General features: G+C 57.0%; 1 protein-coding gene across 20 annotated transcripts in view; it reads right to left on the reverse strand.

Moving 5' to 3' along the window:
• Positions 1–17,947, reverse strand: part of SEMA4D (semaphorin 4D) — a 127,382-nt gene that overhangs the window by 15,885 nt on the left and 93,550 nt on the right. For all 20 annotated transcript variants that reach the window (XM_070049343.2, XM_051847448.3, XM_089315899.1 and 17 more), the window contains 11 exons: positions 16,950–17,242; positions 15,962–16,107; positions 15,439–15,501; positions 14,043–14,141; positions 8,823–8,916; positions 6,439–6,552; positions 5,685–5,836; positions 3,764–3,939; positions 3,516–3,672; positions 2,505–2,727; positions 1,336–1,451 (listed from right to left, as the gene is read on the reverse strand). In XM_070049343.2, coding sequence (XP_069905444.2) covers positions 1,336–1,451; positions 2,505–2,727; positions 3,516–3,672; positions 3,764–3,939; positions 5,685–5,836; positions 6,439–6,552; positions 8,823–8,916; positions 14,043–14,141; positions 15,439–15,501; positions 15,962–16,107; positions 16,950–17,055 — 1,446 coding nt within the window. In that variant the 5' untranslated portion in view covers positions 17,056–17,242. The remainder of the gene's footprint in view (positions 1–1,335; positions 1,452–2,504; positions 2,728–3,515; positions 3,673–3,763; positions 3,940–5,684; positions 5,837–6,438; positions 6,553–8,822; positions 8,917–14,042; positions 14,142–15,438; positions 15,502–15,961; positions 16,108–16,949; positions 17,243–17,947) is intronic.

Here is a 17,947-nt window from a genome sequence, read left to right on the forward strand (position 1 = left end):
CAGTGCCCACGTGGCCTGGAAGCCTCTGCAGCCCACGTCCCAGCATGGGGCAGAGCCTTGTCCTCATTGAGGGTCCACACCAGGGCCTTGGCCTTTATTCTGGGGCACATTCCATGCTGTGGGTGCCTCCCGGGTGCTTGCCCCCGTCTGGCTGAAGCAACTGGGTGACACGCCAGTCCCAGAGGGGAAAGGGAGGTAACACACACTCATCGTGTGAATCTTAATACCCTGGAGACCGAGGGGCAAACCCACAGATGCTTAGTGCTTGCCCCCGCCATGGATCTTGTCTCCTTTCCCTCCCAGCAGCAGGGGGAGCCAACGCACTTGCAGGGACCAGGGGAGGCGACCAGGGACAGGAGTCCGAGAGTGGGGAGACCCTGCAAGGCTGTTTGCACATATGCGTGTGCCTACAGCCGGATAGGACGGGGGAGAGCGCCTGGCTGGGTGTGGACAACCCCAGCTACGCGCTACAGGGATGCAGCCTCTGAAGGGCCAGCGCCTGCCTGCCAAGGGCTGCAGACACAGGCGGAACTCACAGCACCGGGGCAGGGCTTTGTGCCCAACGGGGTGCAGGTGGGAGGTGCTCAGGGGAGGGCAGGGCTGGGCCCTGGGAGCCTGCACGGAAAGGCACGCACCCCGGCCCACAGCCCCGCACACGTGGGCTCTGGCCTGTGTGGCACAGCTGGCTCTGTGCCAAGCTCCACTCTCAACACCGCACAGGGCCCCCGTGTCGCTTCCGGCAAGCCGGCTAGCAGGTGTCTGACCCCCGAGGAAGCAGGCAGAGGCACACGGGCGCTCCTCCACTTGCAGTCGAGCCGGGATTGGGAGCGGCCTGGGCGCTGCCTCTCCCTGCTCTACTGCAGCTGCAGAGCGGCGGGGCTGGGGACACACAGCAGAGGACGCCCAGCCCAGCACCCCTGCCATTTCTCCACGGCCTGCCAGCTACGGATGGGTTTCGACCTTAACGAACGGTTGGAAATCATCAGAAGCGTAATATTCTCTGGCCTAAGAAAACAGCAGGATGTTCTCGTGGCCTGGGGCCCGCTCGCTCACTTGTAAATCTGCACAGCCGGGCAGAGCAGCTGCGAGCCAGACGTCCGGTCCCCAGAGAGAGCCTCAGAGCCCCTCTCTCTCGGGCCCTTTGCAGAAAACGCTCGTGGACAAGAGGTGGGGCGATGTGCCTTTCTCACAGATCTCCCGTGCTGCCGGGCTGCTGTCCCCACCCCCCTTACCCCCCGCCACCCGGTAGCAGAGCCTGGCCTGGCGACTCTCAGATCACTGAGACACAGCCGCCAGGCGAGGCGGCCACGGGCCTGGCTGCCCCGGCCACTCTACCTTCTTGGAAGACAGCAGCAGGGTCTGGATGGGCTGCAGGTCCTGGAAAAGCTGAGTTTCCTCGATGATGTGCACCTCACTCTCCAGGCTGACGGCTTTGTGCAGGGCGCCCCGCTCTGTAACGGCAGAGCCGCGGGTCAGCCACGGACGCCGCCCACAGCAGCGAGCACGCTCTCCCTCCCCACCCTCGGGCCACGCCCTCCACAAGACACTCAGACAGGTGGAGCGTGCCTCGGAAATGAAACGGAGAAGGCCCTTTGCCAAGTGAGCACCTGGGAACACCAGTGTAACAGGTTATTCCAATTTTTTTTCTTTTTGCAAAGTACACTCATGCTCCATGGTTGACTCCAACAAAGTCCACATCGTGACATTTGAAGCCGGATCCCATGAGGTGGCTCCCTGGCGGGGCCCAGGCACGCAAGGGCAGGGTCGGCTGGGCAGCACCACTGCGGCTCTGGGCAGGGCAGGGGCGGGCAGGTTTCAGGCTGGCTCCTTGGTAGGGGCAGGGTCACAGTCTCTGCCAGCAGTTAGGAAGTGCCAGGCTGACACACACACACCGCCAATACAGCCGTCCCATCACTCCGGCTCCTTGTTGGTGGGGACTCCAGCCCAACCCAGAGGCAGTCCAGGACTCGCCTGTTTTAACAAGCACCACGGGCCGGTGCCGCGGCTCACTAGGCTAATCCTCCGCCTTGGGGCGCTGGCACACCGGGTTCTAGTCCCAGTCGGGGCGCTGGATTCTGCCCCGGTTGCCCCTCTTCCAGGCCAGCTCTCTGCTGTGGCCAGGGAGTGCAGTGGAGGATGGCCCAAGTGCTTGGGCCCTGCACCCCATGGGGGACCAGGAGAAGCACCTGGCTCCTGCCATCGGATCAGCGCAGTGCGCCGGCCATTGGAGGGTGAACCAACGGCAAAGGAAGACCTTTCTCTGTCTCTCTCTCACTGTCCACTCTGCCTGTCCAAAAAAAAAAAAAAAAAGGCGCCACAAGGGGGCGACAGAGAGATCTGGAAGCCACAGGCCTGCTGACTTTTCGGAAATCCTTTCGGGCAAGCGGTCACACACCAGGCGGGGCACAGTGATGCAGACAGACGCAGGACCCACCCGCAAAGATGAACTGGATTTCCCGACCCGCTCACCCAAGGACACAGACAGGCTGTGAGTGGGCAAGCACCTGTGCTCATGAACATGACGTCGTAGAGGGTCCCGTCCAGCGCCCGCGTCCTGTCCACCACGATCTGGGTGTAGTTCACGTCCTTTTTGATGAGGCGGGGCCTGTTGTCTATGGGGGTCACGGAGTCATCCATCAGAGGGTGGTCTTTGACGAACTGCAGCGTTTTGTCAGGCAAATTCAGGGAGCTGGTGTAGTTGGCCGCCCGTGCCTCCGCGTCGATGCACTGTAGGGGCAAAGCCACCAGCGGGAGAGCTCAGCGCAGGCGCGAGGCCTGGCACTGCAGGGTGCATTTCTTGAATTCAGGGCCACTGTGTGTGATGGGGGTCGCCTTTCCCAACAACCACCACACCCATGAGACGTGACTGTGTTTCCCGACACGTCGCTGGCAAAGACGTTTGTCGAGACGTCTCATTAAGCGTTGATGCTAAAAAATGAAACACGGGGCAGCTCTGCTGTGCGAAGACACGGACGCTCACTGCTGCCACACGGGGGCCCTCTCTACATGGCACGAGGGTGGGTGCTGCTTCGCCCCAGCTCCCTGCTGTGTGAACTCAAGTTCCTGACCATGTCTCACCGAACAGCACGCACAGAGAGAGTGCCCACCCGCTGAGGACAGACGCCCACACAGCAGGAACCCAGGGAGGAGGGAGAACCTCAGGACAGAGCAATGCCCCACCCCGCAGGGGGGCCAAGCACGCTGCTTGCCACCCATTCACCAAGTGGGTGCAGCCCGATCAGCCTAGCCGTGTGCACCGATTTCTAGGTAAATTCACTCTTGTTAGGAGGCGCACAGGCCTCTGCACGAAACTGCATGTCTCCGCAGGAAACGGAAACCGAAAATAGACGCAGTGCCATCAGGCAAGGCGAATTTTGCAACGTGGCCCCTGCAGCACCCGGGCTCCTCTGGGCACGTGACAAGTCTGAGAACTGTGGCAGAAGAAAACGGGACAACATGCCGCGCCCCTCACCCTCCCAGTCTTGTGCTCCCCTTCCCCCACGGGCCCAGCTCACCGCTCCAGGCCTCGGCGTGGGCACCGGGCCGTTGTAGCGGACCCACTTGGTGTGGGACTGCTCTACTGTGGCACTCTGCATGTACTTGCCGCGGGAGAAGACCTCCTCCGCCGTGGACAGGTTGTAGGCACACACGGCCGACAGCCCCACGTTGTTCCTAGGTAGGTAGGGGAGGCCGCGTGAGTGCCGGCAGCACAGCAGCCAGCCGGGGGCAGGCACCCCGCCCACCCGCCCGCCAGGGCACTCACAGCTGTGGGGTGAAGAGCGCGTAGAAGACGGGCTCCCTGAGGCCCGGGCCCCGGAGCACGAAGACGTCCCGCAGCACGTTGAAGACCAGGCCGCTGTCCGGCCGGGAGCAGGTGAGCCTGGCCTTCAGGAAGGAGGTCCACTTCTTCTGTAAGGTCCGCAGGCCTCCCTGGTCGCCCTGCAACCCCAGAGATGGTGTGGGTAAGGGGCAGGCGGCCCCAGGCACGGCGCAGGCACAGTGCTGCCCAGAGAGAGGAGAGCGGCAGCAGAGCCCTGTGACGCACGCACGGCTCAGAGCGTGGAAGTTTCTGGGTTGAAACACGAAGTACGGGGCCGGTGCTGTGGCGTAGTGGGTAAAGCCTCCACTTGTGGCACCAACATCCTATACGGGCACCGGCTGCTCCAAATCTGAAATAGCTCTCTGCTACGGCCTAGGAAAGCAATAGAAGATGGCCCAAGTGCTTGGGCCCCTGCACCCACGTGGGAGACCTGGAAGAAGCTCCTGGCTCCTGACTGGCCCAGCTCTGGCTGTTATAGCCCTTTGGGGAGTGAACCAGTGGATGGAAGACCTCTCTGTCTCTTCTGTCTGTAACTCCACCTCTCAAATAAGTAAATCTTAAAACACACAGAACACACACACACACACACACACACACACACACACACACACACACACACAGCAAAACAGACTTGAATCCTCTCCCCAAAAACTCCTGATGCCGGCTGGTCCCTGGACTTGTGCGACTCTCTGGGCTGATAACCCGCCAGTGAGTGAGCTAAGGGCCGGCTGGGTGCGGGCCCCAGTGACCTCCCGCACCGAGGGCTTCGGCAATGAACCTGCCTGTGGCCAGGGTGCCTCTTGGGGGACAAAAGATCCTTTGCCTCCTCTCCACTCCCCAGGGTCTCCACTGAAGGAACCCACTCGGTCTTTTGTCAGCACTTTTAGGGAGGAGGCAATGGCAGAAGCCCAGGCCATCACGTGGTCCATGGAATCACGTGACTGTGACTTTGCACACTGCGGGTTTACTTCCCCAGGCTCCACCGCGGCCTGAGAACGTGCGTTATCTCAGGACAGAGGCCACACTCACATAGATTGTGACAATTTTGTAAACTCCTTCATGACAGTGTGTTGGTAGAATTGTCCTATTACTCTTGTTGCTCTCTGGCTGGGCCTACTCTGTAAATTAAACTTAATCATGGCTATGCACGTGTGGGAAGAACTAAGGCACGCACAGGGCTCGGGGCTGTCCTTGGTTTTCAGCATTTGGGAGGGTCTTGCAACGTGTCCGTCTGGGGCACAGAAACCAGGAAACTGGAAGCCAGAAGAATACGAAATTGAAGAGTCTTTATTTTGAGGGCGAGGAAAACACACTCCTCAACCCTACTGTGTGATCACAGAAACCAAAGACTCTGTTATCAAAGGGCCTCTCTCCCCCCGTGTCGTTTCAGCCAAGAATAATGCCAGCATGGTCATCCGTCTCTGCGGCTCTCAGCCCCTGGAAGCAGCCAAAGGGACTGCAGCAAACAGCAAGTGGGAGGGGAAAAGGGGTCTGCAGAGACCCCGGGGTCGCTAAGATGCACATGCCCCCATGGCTTGTATCTAGGGGACGGGAGGCTGCAGTGAGCATTGCCCAGATCTTGTTCCCGAGGCCCCCTCCTGGTGCTGGGTCAAAGTCAAGGTCAAGGAAGACCTGACTCCTGATGGACTCACAGCTGCAGGGGGGCACTGAGCCCCACGGACCAGCACTGGGTCTGCAACACCCCATCAGAGGGCTCTGTGGCAGGAAGGGGCATGCGCAATGGCGAAGTGGCATCTCAGACACAGGTTGGAAGCAACCGATCTTTCAGGCAAGCTACAGTCATGGAAGGATCCAGATGCACTCGCCTGGCACACCTGTGCCAGCGAGGACGGGACACACTCACCTTGCACACCCGCGCTATCCGCGGGATCAGCAGCTTGAAGATGAACTCGTACTCCACAGACACCTCGGTGAAGAAGAAGTAGACCCTGTCGTCCTCGGCCTCGGCCCCCTCGGGGCTCTTCCGGATCACGTCGGCAAAGACGAAGCTGGGCTCTACAAAGACGACACCAGCTGGCCTAGAGTGTCCCGCCACATCACCCCTGCGTGGCACCCGCTACCCTCAGTGTCACAGGCTGGCCAGTGCAGCCCTGAGGTCTGGGGGCTCCACGGTGAGAAGTCTAGGATGTGCACAAGTCTCTGTGCAGACGCCAGCATCCGCAAACAAGGACGGCACTGGCCGCCGTCCCCAGCCTCCGGGATGGCCCTGCAGCACACCCCGGGGTCAACCCCGGGAACCCAGCCCGCCTCGGCCCTGGGAGATGCACACTTGCTGGTTGAAACCACGTCTGCCTCAGTCCTCGGCCGCCCCACACTGAGGAGCAACTGGCTTCAAAGACCAGGAAAAGCCCTCACCCTGAAATCACACACACACTGCCTGGCGGGACCAAGGCCCCTACAGCAGACCAGCACGAGGGCTCCAGAACACTCCAGAAACCACACCGCGTCCGAGTCTGGTTCACCTGGGTTTGCCATTTCCCCGAATGCGGCCTCCCTCTGTAATTCGGGGGGGGGGGGAGCCCCTCCGGGTAGAGACAGTCCGGTGGGGGCGGGGGGCAGGGGGGACACTCACGCAGGTGTGCAGGCTCCACTCTTACCGTTCAGCCAAGGGATGGCGTACTCCGTCCTCAGGGGGCTGTGGGAAGAATTCCTGGAGATGATAGGTTCACTTCCCAGGAAGTTATACGACGTCCCAGAATACAGCTCTCCATCTGCAGCGGCAAGGGTGGGGAGGAAGGGGATGGGTCCCTGGGCAGGGGGTGGCGGCAGCAGGAATGGAAGCTCACTCACGCACGGGGAGGGGGAAGGGAAGACAGCCCCGCCCCCGCCCCCCCATTGGGGGCCACGCACTCCCGCTTCCCGGCCGTCTGCTCCTTTTCCTTGACACGCGTCATTTCCTGCTCCACATCCAGCTGTGTTTTATGAGTGAAGAGGCAACCAGAGAACACAGGCAGTAACCCTGCACCCAGAACAACGGGCACACACAGGGACTCCCGGCGGAGGGGGCCGCCCCGGGGAAATCCTCGCAGGCTGAACACACCGAGAATGCAAAGTGCCTCGATCAGGCACTGTGGCAAAAACGGCCTACGTGAATGATCTCTGTGAGATCCCAGCGAAGGAAGGGTCCATCAAAGAAGGCAGGAGAGCACTTCCACTTTGCTTATGGTCCTGTCTAAACACTGACGGGGTTTGTGGACTCAAGGCTTCCATAGCCTTGGCAGCTCATGACAAGAGCCTCGGGTGGTCACTGACGTCATAAATAAGAGTGTCAATTATTAAATCAACAACGGGAGTCACTGTGCACCTACTCGCCATGTAGGATCTCTGTCCTTAATGTGTTGTACTATGCGAATTAACAGTAAAACTGGTCTTCAAACAGTACTTTATACTTAGTGTGTCTGTGTGGGTGCAATCTGTTGAAATCTTTACTTAGTATAGAGTTGATCTTCTGTATATAATTAAAAATGAATCTTAATGAAGAATGGGATGGGAGATGGAGTAGGAGGTGGAATGGGAGTAGGGGTGAGAGGGTGAGTATGGGGGGGAAGAACTGCTATATTCCAAAAAGCTACACCTATGAAATTTATATTATTAAATAAAAGCTTTCAAAAAAAAGAAAAAAGAAAATGCCTTGATCATGCCCAACCCAACATGGTGCTCTGGTTCCGCCCCACCCACTTAAGCACGCGTGCAGAACACGTGTGTTAGCCTGCAGTTGGCCAAAGTTGCCCTACACAGAGCCTGCTTATAATAATAAAATGCTGCGTGTCTCCTGTCGTTCACGGAGGAGCTGGCACTGTGGCATAGCAGGTAAAGCCACAGCCTGCAGTGCCAGCATCCCATTTGGGTGCCTGTTTTGAGTCCCGGCTGCTTCTCTTCCAATCCAGCTTCCTGTTTTGGCCTGGGAAAGCAGTAGAAGATGGCCCAAGTCCTTGGGCACCTGCCCCCACGTGGGAGACCCGGAAGAAGCTCCTGGCTTTGGATCAGTCCAGCTCTGGCCATTGTGGCCATTTGGGGAGTGAACCAGTGGATGGAAGATCTCTCTGTGTCTCTCCCTCTGCCTGTAACTCTACCTCTTAAATAAATATTTTTAAAAATATTATGGTACCTTTTTTTAAGATTTACTTATTTGAAAGGCAGAGTTGCACAGAGAGAAGGAAAGGCAGAGAGCGAGAGGTCTTCCATCCACTGGTTCACTCCCCAATTGGCCGCAACCACTGGAGCTGCGCTGATCAGAAACCAGGAGCCAGGAGCTTCCTCTGGGTCTCCCATGCAGGTGCAGGGCCCCAAGGACTTGGGGCATCTTCTACTGCTTTCCCAGGCCATAGCAGAGAGCTGGATCAGAAGAGGAGCAGCCAGGTCTTGAACCAGCGCCCAGATGGGATGCCAGCACTGCAGGCAGCGGCTTTTACCTGCGGCCCCTGGTGCATTTCTTAATCCATGCTCCTGGAAGGATCTTTGAAAGGTTCCCAAAAATTATGGAAAAAAAAACTATTCATAGATTTCAACGTTTTCTTGCACCACAGTAAGCTTATCTTTAAATCCATCCCCCACAGCTGTCTTGGAGTACCCTCATGCTGTACCCAGAGTGGCAAACAGAATCCTGTGCACGCTCACCTCTCACACCATCACCAAGTCAAAAAACCCTAAGCCAGATCCCCATACGACAGAGCGTGCCCACGAAGGTCACGGCCTGCTGGCCTCAGACCCACGAGCCCACGGCAGGGCTAAGTGAGTCACATGGCTCCCTGCGCAACAGGAACAGCCCACCCACACGCCGGAGCCACGCCAACACTGGGTCCCTGCAACAGCAGTGAAGTGACATGGTGGCAGCCAGCCGCCTGTCCTTTGGAACAGTGAACCCCAAAGCTCTTCCTCTGCGGGGTTGCACAGGCGTTCAGTGATGTCACAGCCGACGTCACAGAGACCAAGAGGGAAGAGGGGCTGGGCGCCTTGCTGGGGCCACGGGGCCAGGACTCACCGACCATGACGGACGTGTAGCTGTGTGCCGGGTCAAACGGACACCTTCCTTTGCCGTCTTCACTTCTCCCCAGAAACTGAAAGGTTGTTAGGCTCTGCAATTGAAAGGAAAGAAAGCACATGCTAAAACGTCTAGATTTTCATGGTAACATTCCGTTGTACCGCATAAAATTACCCACTGGTTTCCCTTCTCTTGGAAGACTACAATGGCAGGGCAAATGGGAGGAGCCACAGGGCTCCTGGCCTTGGAGCTGTGCCTCAGGTCACTCAACTGAGGTCTGTGTGCCAATGACCTGGTTTCCTTGTCTGGACCCCTTAGCCAAGCTACTCAAGATCCCAGCACCTCAGTTTACTTGTCTGTAAAATGGGTATGGCATCATTTGTGGCTTTAGGGCTGAAAATGGTCAGGGCAAATCAAATACAGGATAGCCACAGTAAGGAAGTGATCAGAAGCTCACACTGAATATTGAAAAAGATGGTGTTCAAGGCAGTAGGCAGAACCATAGCATCCTACAAACATACACCACAAAAGTAAAAACAAAAAGAGCAGTGTAACGCTTACCTCCTGCACCTACCAAAACACTCCAGAGGGACCCATAATCTGAATATTAAAAATGGGACCAGGGCAGGTATCCGGCCTAGTTGGCAAGATACCAGTTAAGAGGTCCACACTTGGGGCCAGCACTGTGGCACAGCGGGTAAAGCTGCTGCCTGCAGTGCTGGCATCCCATATGGGCACCAGTTCTAGTCTTGGCTGCTCCACTTCTGATCCAGCTCTCTGCTATGGCCTGGGAAAGCAGTGGAAGATGGTCCAAGCCCTTGGGCCCCTGCACCCATGTGGGAGACCCACAAGAAGCTCCTGGCTCTGGATTGGCACAGCTCCAGCCGCTGTGGCCAACTGGGGAGTGAATCAGCGGATGGAAGACCTCTCTCTCCCTCTCTCCCCATCTCCCCTCTCTCTCCCCTCTAACTCTGACTTTCAAGTAAAATCAATCAATCTTTAAAAAAATTTAAAAAAAGAGAGGTCCACTGTGGGGAGCAACTCGGACTAGACTGTTACTGGAATTAAGACTTATTCTATGCATCTGCTCTCCCACAATATGGCGCTGAGAAGGGAGTAACAACTTCTACACAGCTGCCTCTCGCCAACTTGAGTGATGACCTGCAGGAGCTGATCCTGCTCCTGATTGGAGGAGAGCAGCGTACTCGGTGTGTGGGTAGCAGAGTTGGGATTGGTGGAAGAGGACTATAAAGGAGGAGAGAGACAACATGCACCAGGAACATCTAAAGGGAACACCTGAGCAGCCCCCGAGAGAGCCGGCCAGCGGTGTGCCGCTCCCCCGCGGAAGTGGGGAAAGTGGCAGGGGGAACCGCCCTTCCACGGAGGTGGAAGGGACGGTAGCCAACCCGGGAAGAACCAGCAGCAAACCCGGGAAGGGCCGAGCAGACAAAAGAACAGCGCAGGGTCCTGTGTCGTTCCTCCGCGAAGAGGGGGAGCGACATAATGGTGCCGTGACTCGGATATGAAGCTTAGGAGGCATAATGGTGCCGTGACTCGGATAGGAAACCTAGGCAGGGTTTAGTGTCGTTCCTCCACGAAGAGGGGGAGTGACAGTCCACATTCCACATCAGAGGACTTGAGTTTGCCTGCCAACTCTAGCTCCTTTCTCCTGATGCAGACCACAGGAGGCAGCAGGTGATGGCTTAAGAAATTGGTTGCCCTGTCCACACAGCCAACTCAGAATGACAATCGCTTTCAGTAGCACTCTGACCTCAGAATCAGCCCTATGGCTAATGGAAAGCTGAGGTACTGTGGCAAAAAAAAAATGTCCTACATGAAGGATCTCTGTGGGTGAGAGCCCAGTGGAAAGAAGGGGCCATTAAAGAAGGATGTACTTTTCTCTGAAGGGAGGAGAGAACTTCCACTTAGCTTATGGCCTTGGTCTAATACTGATGGAGTTTGCGGATTCAAATGGCTTCCACAGCCTAGGCAGCTCATGTCAAGAGCCTCGGGTGATCACTGACATCATACATAAGAGTGTTAATTGTTAAATTAACAACAGGAGTCACTGTGCACTAACTCCCCATGCAGGACCTCTGTCCTCAATGAATTGTATTATGAGAGTTAACTGTAAAATTTGTTCTGTTTTGTGTGTGTGTGTGTGTGTGTGTGTGTATGCAACTTGTCGAAATCTTTAGTCTAGAGTTGGTTTTCTGTGTATAAAGTTAACTGAAAATGAATCTTAATGGAGAATGGGACGGGGAATGGGAGAGGGTAGAGGAGGTGGGGTGGATATATTGGGAGGAATCACTATATTCTTAAAGTTGTACTTATGAAGTTTGTACTCCTTAAATAAAAGGTTTCTTTGGGGAAAAAAGAAAAGAAGAAATTGGGCTCCCTGTCACCCATGGGGGAGAGACCTGGGTTGAGCTGTCAGCTCCTGGTCTCAGTGCCTGACTGCTGTGGGCATCTGGGGGAGTGAGCCAGTAGATGGAGGCTCTTTCTTCTCTCTTCCTCTGTCTCTCAAAGTAACGCAACAAGAAATAGTGAACGGGAATCAAGGTGCATGGAAAGAAACGACAGGCCAGTAGCTGAATCTCAGGATACTCTCTCTACCCGACGAGGAAGCCCAAACCCATACAAGTTAAAAATGGAGAGACCCAGCTACACAGCGAGCCGGCAGGCTCTCCTACGGTGAAAGGCGATGCAACGTGACCGACAAGTGATGAACGGAGAGCAATGCCCATGAAGTGAGGGGCGTGGTGTCTGCACACCTGAAGCAGGGCCTCCAGGGGGAGAAACAGGCAAACCCGGCAGCCACAGGAGAATGAGTCGGCCACAGAGAGGGAGAAAGCGGGACGTCACTGTGCGCCCGACAGCCGGAGCAGCTCAGGAGGGTGGAGCCGCCTCCTGCAGGCTGGGGGCACCCTCCGTCCGGCAGAGCAGGCAGGCTGGAAATGGCTCTCAGAAGCAGGCACAGGAAGCTGTCACTGATGCCCCAGAGGTGCCGTTCAAACAAGTCACAGCCGTCAGCCATCACGCCAGGACACGTGAGCTGCGTGACAGTGCATCCTACTGGACACGGCCCAAAGGACATGGCAGGGTGCTCCCGGGGCAGCTGAACAGAACTGCAAGGCAGATGGCGCTGGGGAGTTACGGTTCATCTTCTGAGACGTAATGACGGAACTGCAGTTCTACAGGAAGATGTTGTTCTTAGGATGTGCCTGTACAGGCATGCAGGAGACACAGGTCTGGTTTCAGCAAGCACACGCGCACACACACACACACACACACACAGGCATGGACATGTGCAGAGACACATACACACAGCCATATGCGTGATACACACATACGTACATGTGTGCACACAGGCAGGCATGCACACCTGCAGATGTATGTGCACACAGCCACGTGTGTGGATGCATACATGTGCACACAGATGTGTGCTCACACACACAGCAGGCATGGGCCTGTGCAGAGACATACGTCCACACAGCCACATGTGTGGTACACACATATGCACATGTGTGCACACAGGAACAAATACCTGATGTATGTGCAAACAGCCACATGTGTGGATACATACATGTACACACAGAAGTGTGTGTACACATACACACATTTCCAACTGTGTAGTCACATGAGTGATCAACTTTTCTGTTAATTTTTCTTCAAAGTACTGAGCAAAATTACAGGTTCAGAGAGATTCTTCCTCTGTCTCACAGCTGACCTATCTATAGGATGCGAGTTTAAAAGGCAGTACTTTAACTGCCCGATCACCCAGAGGTCAGCCAGGAAATCCCTTTTTTTTTATACAGGTAGAAATATAGACAGAGAGACAGAGAAAGGTCTTTCTTCCGTTGGTTCACTCCCCAAATGGCCGCCACGGCGCTACACCAATCTGCAGCCAGGAGCCAGGTGCTTCCTCCTGGTCTCTCATGCGGGTGCAGGGCCCAAGCACCTGGGCCATCCTCCACTGGCCTCCCGGGCCACAGCAGAGAGCTGGACTGGAAGAGGGGCAACTGGGACAGAATCTGGCACCCATATGGGATGCCGGCGCCGCAGGCAGAGGATTAGCCAAGTGAGCCACAGCGCCGGCCCAGGAAATCCTTTGATGAGTAGGACTGCACCCTTTTTTTTCCTGCAGCAAAGTAAGTCTGAGGACTAGGGTGGGCCCCTGCGTGGGCCTCATCCAGAAATCCTGTGCCAGCGCCCAACTCCCTAGGCACACTTCCCAGTTCAGGCTCTGCCTTGTCGCTTAACCTTGACTGAAGGCTGGACAATATTTTAAAACTCCAATTAACTTAGGGTTCTAGCAGGCGAGGGTGTCTCACTGTAGCACTTTATTTTTCACGTGCTCACTAAATCCTGGGACAGCCATAAACACGCTTCGTGGGCTGGCACGGTTCTAGTCCCGGTTGCTCCTCTTCCAGTCCAGCTCTCTGCTGTGGCCCGGGAAGGCAGTGGAGGATGGCCCAAGTGCTTGGGCCCTGCACCTGCATGGGAGACCAGGAGAAGCACCTGGCTCCTGGCTGCAGATTGGTGTAGCGCCGTGGCACAGCTCCAGCCACTGCAGCCATTTGGAGGGTGAGCCAGTGGGTGGAAGACCTCTCTGTCTCTCTAATAAATAAAATCTTAAAAAAAAAAATGCCTCATTCTCAGGCCCTGCCCACACTGTCCAAAATGCTCCTCCTGGTGATTCTCTCTCAGGAGACTTCTCTCTGCACACAGTCAGAGAGAGAGAGGCAGCGCTGGACACCCGCCTGGGCGTGTCAGAGATGCGGCCCAGGGAGGGCGAGGGGACCCGCTGCTCACACGGGGCAGCTCAGCAGGCGAGCCACCCATCAACAGCCAGCACTGAAGAGTCATGTCCCAAGACACGCCAATCCTGCAGCCAGGCTTCCTCACGAAACAGAGAGGAGGCAGGATGCTAGGGCGATGTGGAGCACACGGTGCTTCTGTCAACACGTTTCTAGGCCATCACACGTTCTGCACCTGTGCTGAGGACACTGGGACTTGGAGCCCTGCCCCTCTGAGCATGGACACTGACCACAGCCCGGTGAGGTTATGTTGCCTCCAGTCCTCACACAGCCATCCAGAGAGACTCCTGTCATTCTGTACGGTGGAAACCAACTCAGGCCTGCACAGGGCCCCGCGCGGCTCTAATCACGGACCAGGCGGCACAGGCACGGGTGATCCAGGGAGCAGCAGGGGCCTTACCAGATGGTCACAGGCCGGCTGGAAGGCATTGGTCCCACACACATAGAGGGAGGTGGCGCTGAGTGGCTGCAGTACTCGGATGTAGTTGAGGCATTCTGTCTGCAAGAGAGGAACACGCCGTCAACAACCGCCCCACCTGCACGGCTCACGCGTCCCTCTCTGGAGCAAGCCCTGTGCCTGCGAGCCGCAGGTGCAGCCCCCGCTCTGTCTGCCACCGCCGCCTCCCCAGCACACCTCCTCACATGCTGGCCTGCCCTGATCTCCTACAGTGGCAGGTCCCCGAGACCCACAATCCCACCCCAGGACACCCAAACTTCAGCTGGCCAGAGTGGCTTTCTCTCTGCGGCGTACACAAGCATTCAGTTCAATTCCTAATGATACCCAGCAATGAGCTGCCCTGGAATCATCCCAGGGACACCCACTATGGAGTGAGTCACGCCTGCTGAACCTGCTGCTGTGGAGACAGACACCCCCCCACCGCCCCACCCACCACCTTCCAAAAGATTCCACGCTGCACACCCGGCCTGCATCGACTCTCGGCTCAGCCCAGCCCGGGGAGAGAGGCTGAACTCAAAGGGGCCTGGAGCCACCGGGCAGGCAAACAGAGCTGCCATTTACGAAGCCACTGGCTATTCTAGGCTGACAGCACTCGCGTTACTTGTGCTTGAGTCTGAAATTATCCCAGCTCAGGACACTCATTTTGCTCTGTTTTTAAACCGTCAGGGTAATTCCCAATTTGCCTCCCCTTTCCTCCAACAGTGGGGGAACGCGGGGCAGTGCAGACCGCCTGGACTCTTGCCGCCTCCACAAGAACTCTGTGCCACACCTGCTGTTGCATGTAACGCTCAGAAGATTCTGGCTTGTGAGGCAAACACTGCAGTATTGAGCATTTTGCTCAATGGCCTGGATTCTGGACACGTGTCCAGCTCCAGGCAGGGCCCCAGAGGTCGGGTGTGGCAGGGACTCCCCAAACAAGCACCGTGCCAAGGTGCCCAAGGGATGGACATTCGCCCCAAACCCTGGCAACCCCTCCGAGCCCAAGGCCATTGTTTTGTGGGGTTGTGGAGGGAGGGACACAACCAAGCCTGAATTTTACACCATGCACCAGGGGGCATCAGCAACTGTTTTCCGTAGCCAAAGTCTGCAGCCATTTAATAAACACAAGTCCTGTAAGCTCTCCGATTCTTCTCAGGTGACTCCAGATGTCTGGCAGCTGCTGTGAGCACCCCACTTCTGATACTCAGAAAGCACAGGCTGCAAGATGTGTCATGGTCATGTACCCAGGCCACGCGAGCCATGCACCTGGCCCACGTCTCCAAGGTCACGGCTTGCAGGAGTGAAAACCAGCTAAGGAATACGAGCTGGGTGGTTTCCTGTAGTTTGCAAAAGCAATTACCTGCTTCGATTTCCCCTTTTCTGCACATTTTGCTTTCTTGTCTTCCGAAACCTTCCAGTAAGCCTGCAGGGAGGGAGGAGAGTCCACATCAGTGCGCCCCTCCCGGGAAAAGGAGGCACTGGTTTCGGAGCCTGACACAGAGGCCAAGGGTTCCTGGGAGCCGACCCTGCTCTCCCAGGTTGGCGCGGCTCTCGGTCACATCCAGGTTCCCGTCGCCTGGCCTTTACACCAGGGGATACAAGGCGGGAACTGTCAGGGGCTGAGGGTCCCCCCCACACACCGCCAAGGCCCACAGGATGGGAGCAGCGGTAAAGGGGGGGAATGGAGGTTCCTGCCTCACATCCCCACCCCCAAAGGCTCCACCACCTCCCCATGAGACATTCCACAACTGATGCAAACATGAGCAATAAAGCATTTGTCTCCTTGCAGAGATTCCCAGCAGGTGTGGGAAGGGGGCGTGGCCAGCCAGGCGTGGTCACCTGCCGTGCAGGCCGTGTGGACACAGGGGGAGGCCGGGACACACCTCGTGCTGCTTCTCAGAGATGTCCAGCGCGTTCAGGGCGAAGACGGCTTCCCGGGCGCCCACGTACAGGGTGTCCTGGTCCTCACTCAGCAGCAAGGCCGAGTAGTTATAGATGCCGGGCTTGTGGAACTGCACCAGCTGCACCTCTGCGGGAGGAGGGGCAGAGCCAGAGGAAGGAGAGGAGGGTAGGGAGGAGCCGAGGAAGCACTTTTAGGCTGGGCCACGTCCTGAGCACCTGTGCCTGCGTGGGACCTCCAGGGCCTGTACTGCTGCACGCAGGCATCCCTACATGGGGTCAGAGCCAGGTGCCCTGGGTCAGACTGCAGAGCAGCCACCAGCCACGTGTGCAGACCCACCCCCCTCCCCCGTCTGAGCCCTGGGAGCCAGAGTGAGCAAGCTCCTCCTGTGTGCCCACTTCCCTTCCTGTCTCTGGAGCCCAGAACCCCACGCTCAGTAACCTCCCAGCCACCTGCCCCCAACTCCTGCAGACAGGATATGACAATGCAGGATTTTATGACTGGAGCGGACAGAAGTGTTTTATTCTAAGACCTGTGACATGCACCAATATCAGACTTTCCCTCCACCCAGGGATCCCCACCAGGAACCCACAAAGGAGAAGCAGGTGGTCTTTCTTTTTTAATTTGTTGAACTCTTTACAAATAAAGTATCCTTTTAATTTTATCATGCACAGATTTACTGGCATCCCCTTGGACCCAGCAGTCCTCCAGCAGCTGGATTCTGCTCACGGGTCAGGGGCCAGGCACAGGGGGTGGCTTGTGCGTGATCAGGTACAAGGAGGTGACTCAGACACCAGGGCAGGGGCTGGGCAGCCTGGTGGGGTGTTCCCTGCTGAGGCCGCCTGCTCGCGCCAAGCTCCAGGAGCAGGGGACCCCCAAAAGTACCAGCATTCCTGGCTGTCTGTCCCTGTGTACCCCACAGGAGGGACCCCACCCCCACCCCGTTCCCACGCGCAGGCTTTAACTCTCACCTTCGTGCTCCCAGGTGATCCGGGGTACAGGTGCAAATGCCACCGCCGTTCCAAACACCACCGCCAGGGCCGAGAGCAGCCCCCCAACGGGGGCCCGCATCCTCATGGGGCAGAGGCCGCTGTGGGCAGGTTGTACCCGGGTGTCACTTAGCGCCCTGGCAGCACAGCACGGAGCTGGCGAGCTGCGCCGTCCCCGGGGATCCGCATCTCCCACCGGCCAGGTGAGGAAGGGGCTGCTCTCACCACCGCAGGGTCAAGGACACTGGTGCTTCTCTAGGGCCGCAGGGGAAACACTGGAAGAAAGGGAGAAGGAAGGGGTGGCGCGAGGACCAGACATGGGGCAACACGCGGCTCTTCCTTGCCCAATGGCACCCTTAGCTCTACTTGGCACTTCCTCCGCCTCGGAGTCCATGGGGGAGGGGCACACAGGAAGTTCTTGGGGGGGCCCCACCAGGGTCACCCTGAGTCAGCGTTTGCCATCCCAATGCCCAGCCGGCACGGAACACAGGACAGACATGCGGTGGGTGGCGGGTGCCGCCAGGCCTGGGCCGGCTGCCCGGCTTCCTTCCCGCACGGCTGCTGCCGAGAAGACGAAAACAAAAGAATGGAGCCCGGCTTTCAGTTCCCCTTGAGAACGCCTGTAACGCTTCGCGAGGCGGCCAGCCGGAGCTCCGCTCACCAGCACAGAGACCGGGTCTGTGAACACGGGCGTGCGCATTTGGGGGCGCTTCGAAACATCGACGGGAAACGGAATCACAAATTCATTTAGCTACAAAAACGTTTTTAAAAAATCCATGGTTTTTCATAATACTAATTTCTATGAACTTTTTGGAGATTCCTTAGAGAGGGTTATTTCAAAGGTTTTTGGTACCAAACTGAACTTACAAATTCCAAAGTTTCTGAAGCACCCTCAAATGTGCACAGGAAGCACATGCATACACACAAGTGTGCACACATGTACACACATGCAAACACAAACACACAGGGAGGGGGAGCAG

This window comes from Oryctolagus cuniculus, chromosome 1 (assembly GCF_051225735.1).
Source record: "Oryctolagus cuniculus isolate XC-2025 breed Fujian yellow rabbit chromosome 1, ASM5122573v1, whole genome shotgun sequence".
Classification (NCBI taxonomy): domain Eukaryota; kingdom Metazoa; phylum Chordata; class Mammalia; order Lagomorpha; family Leporidae; genus Oryctolagus; species Oryctolagus cuniculus.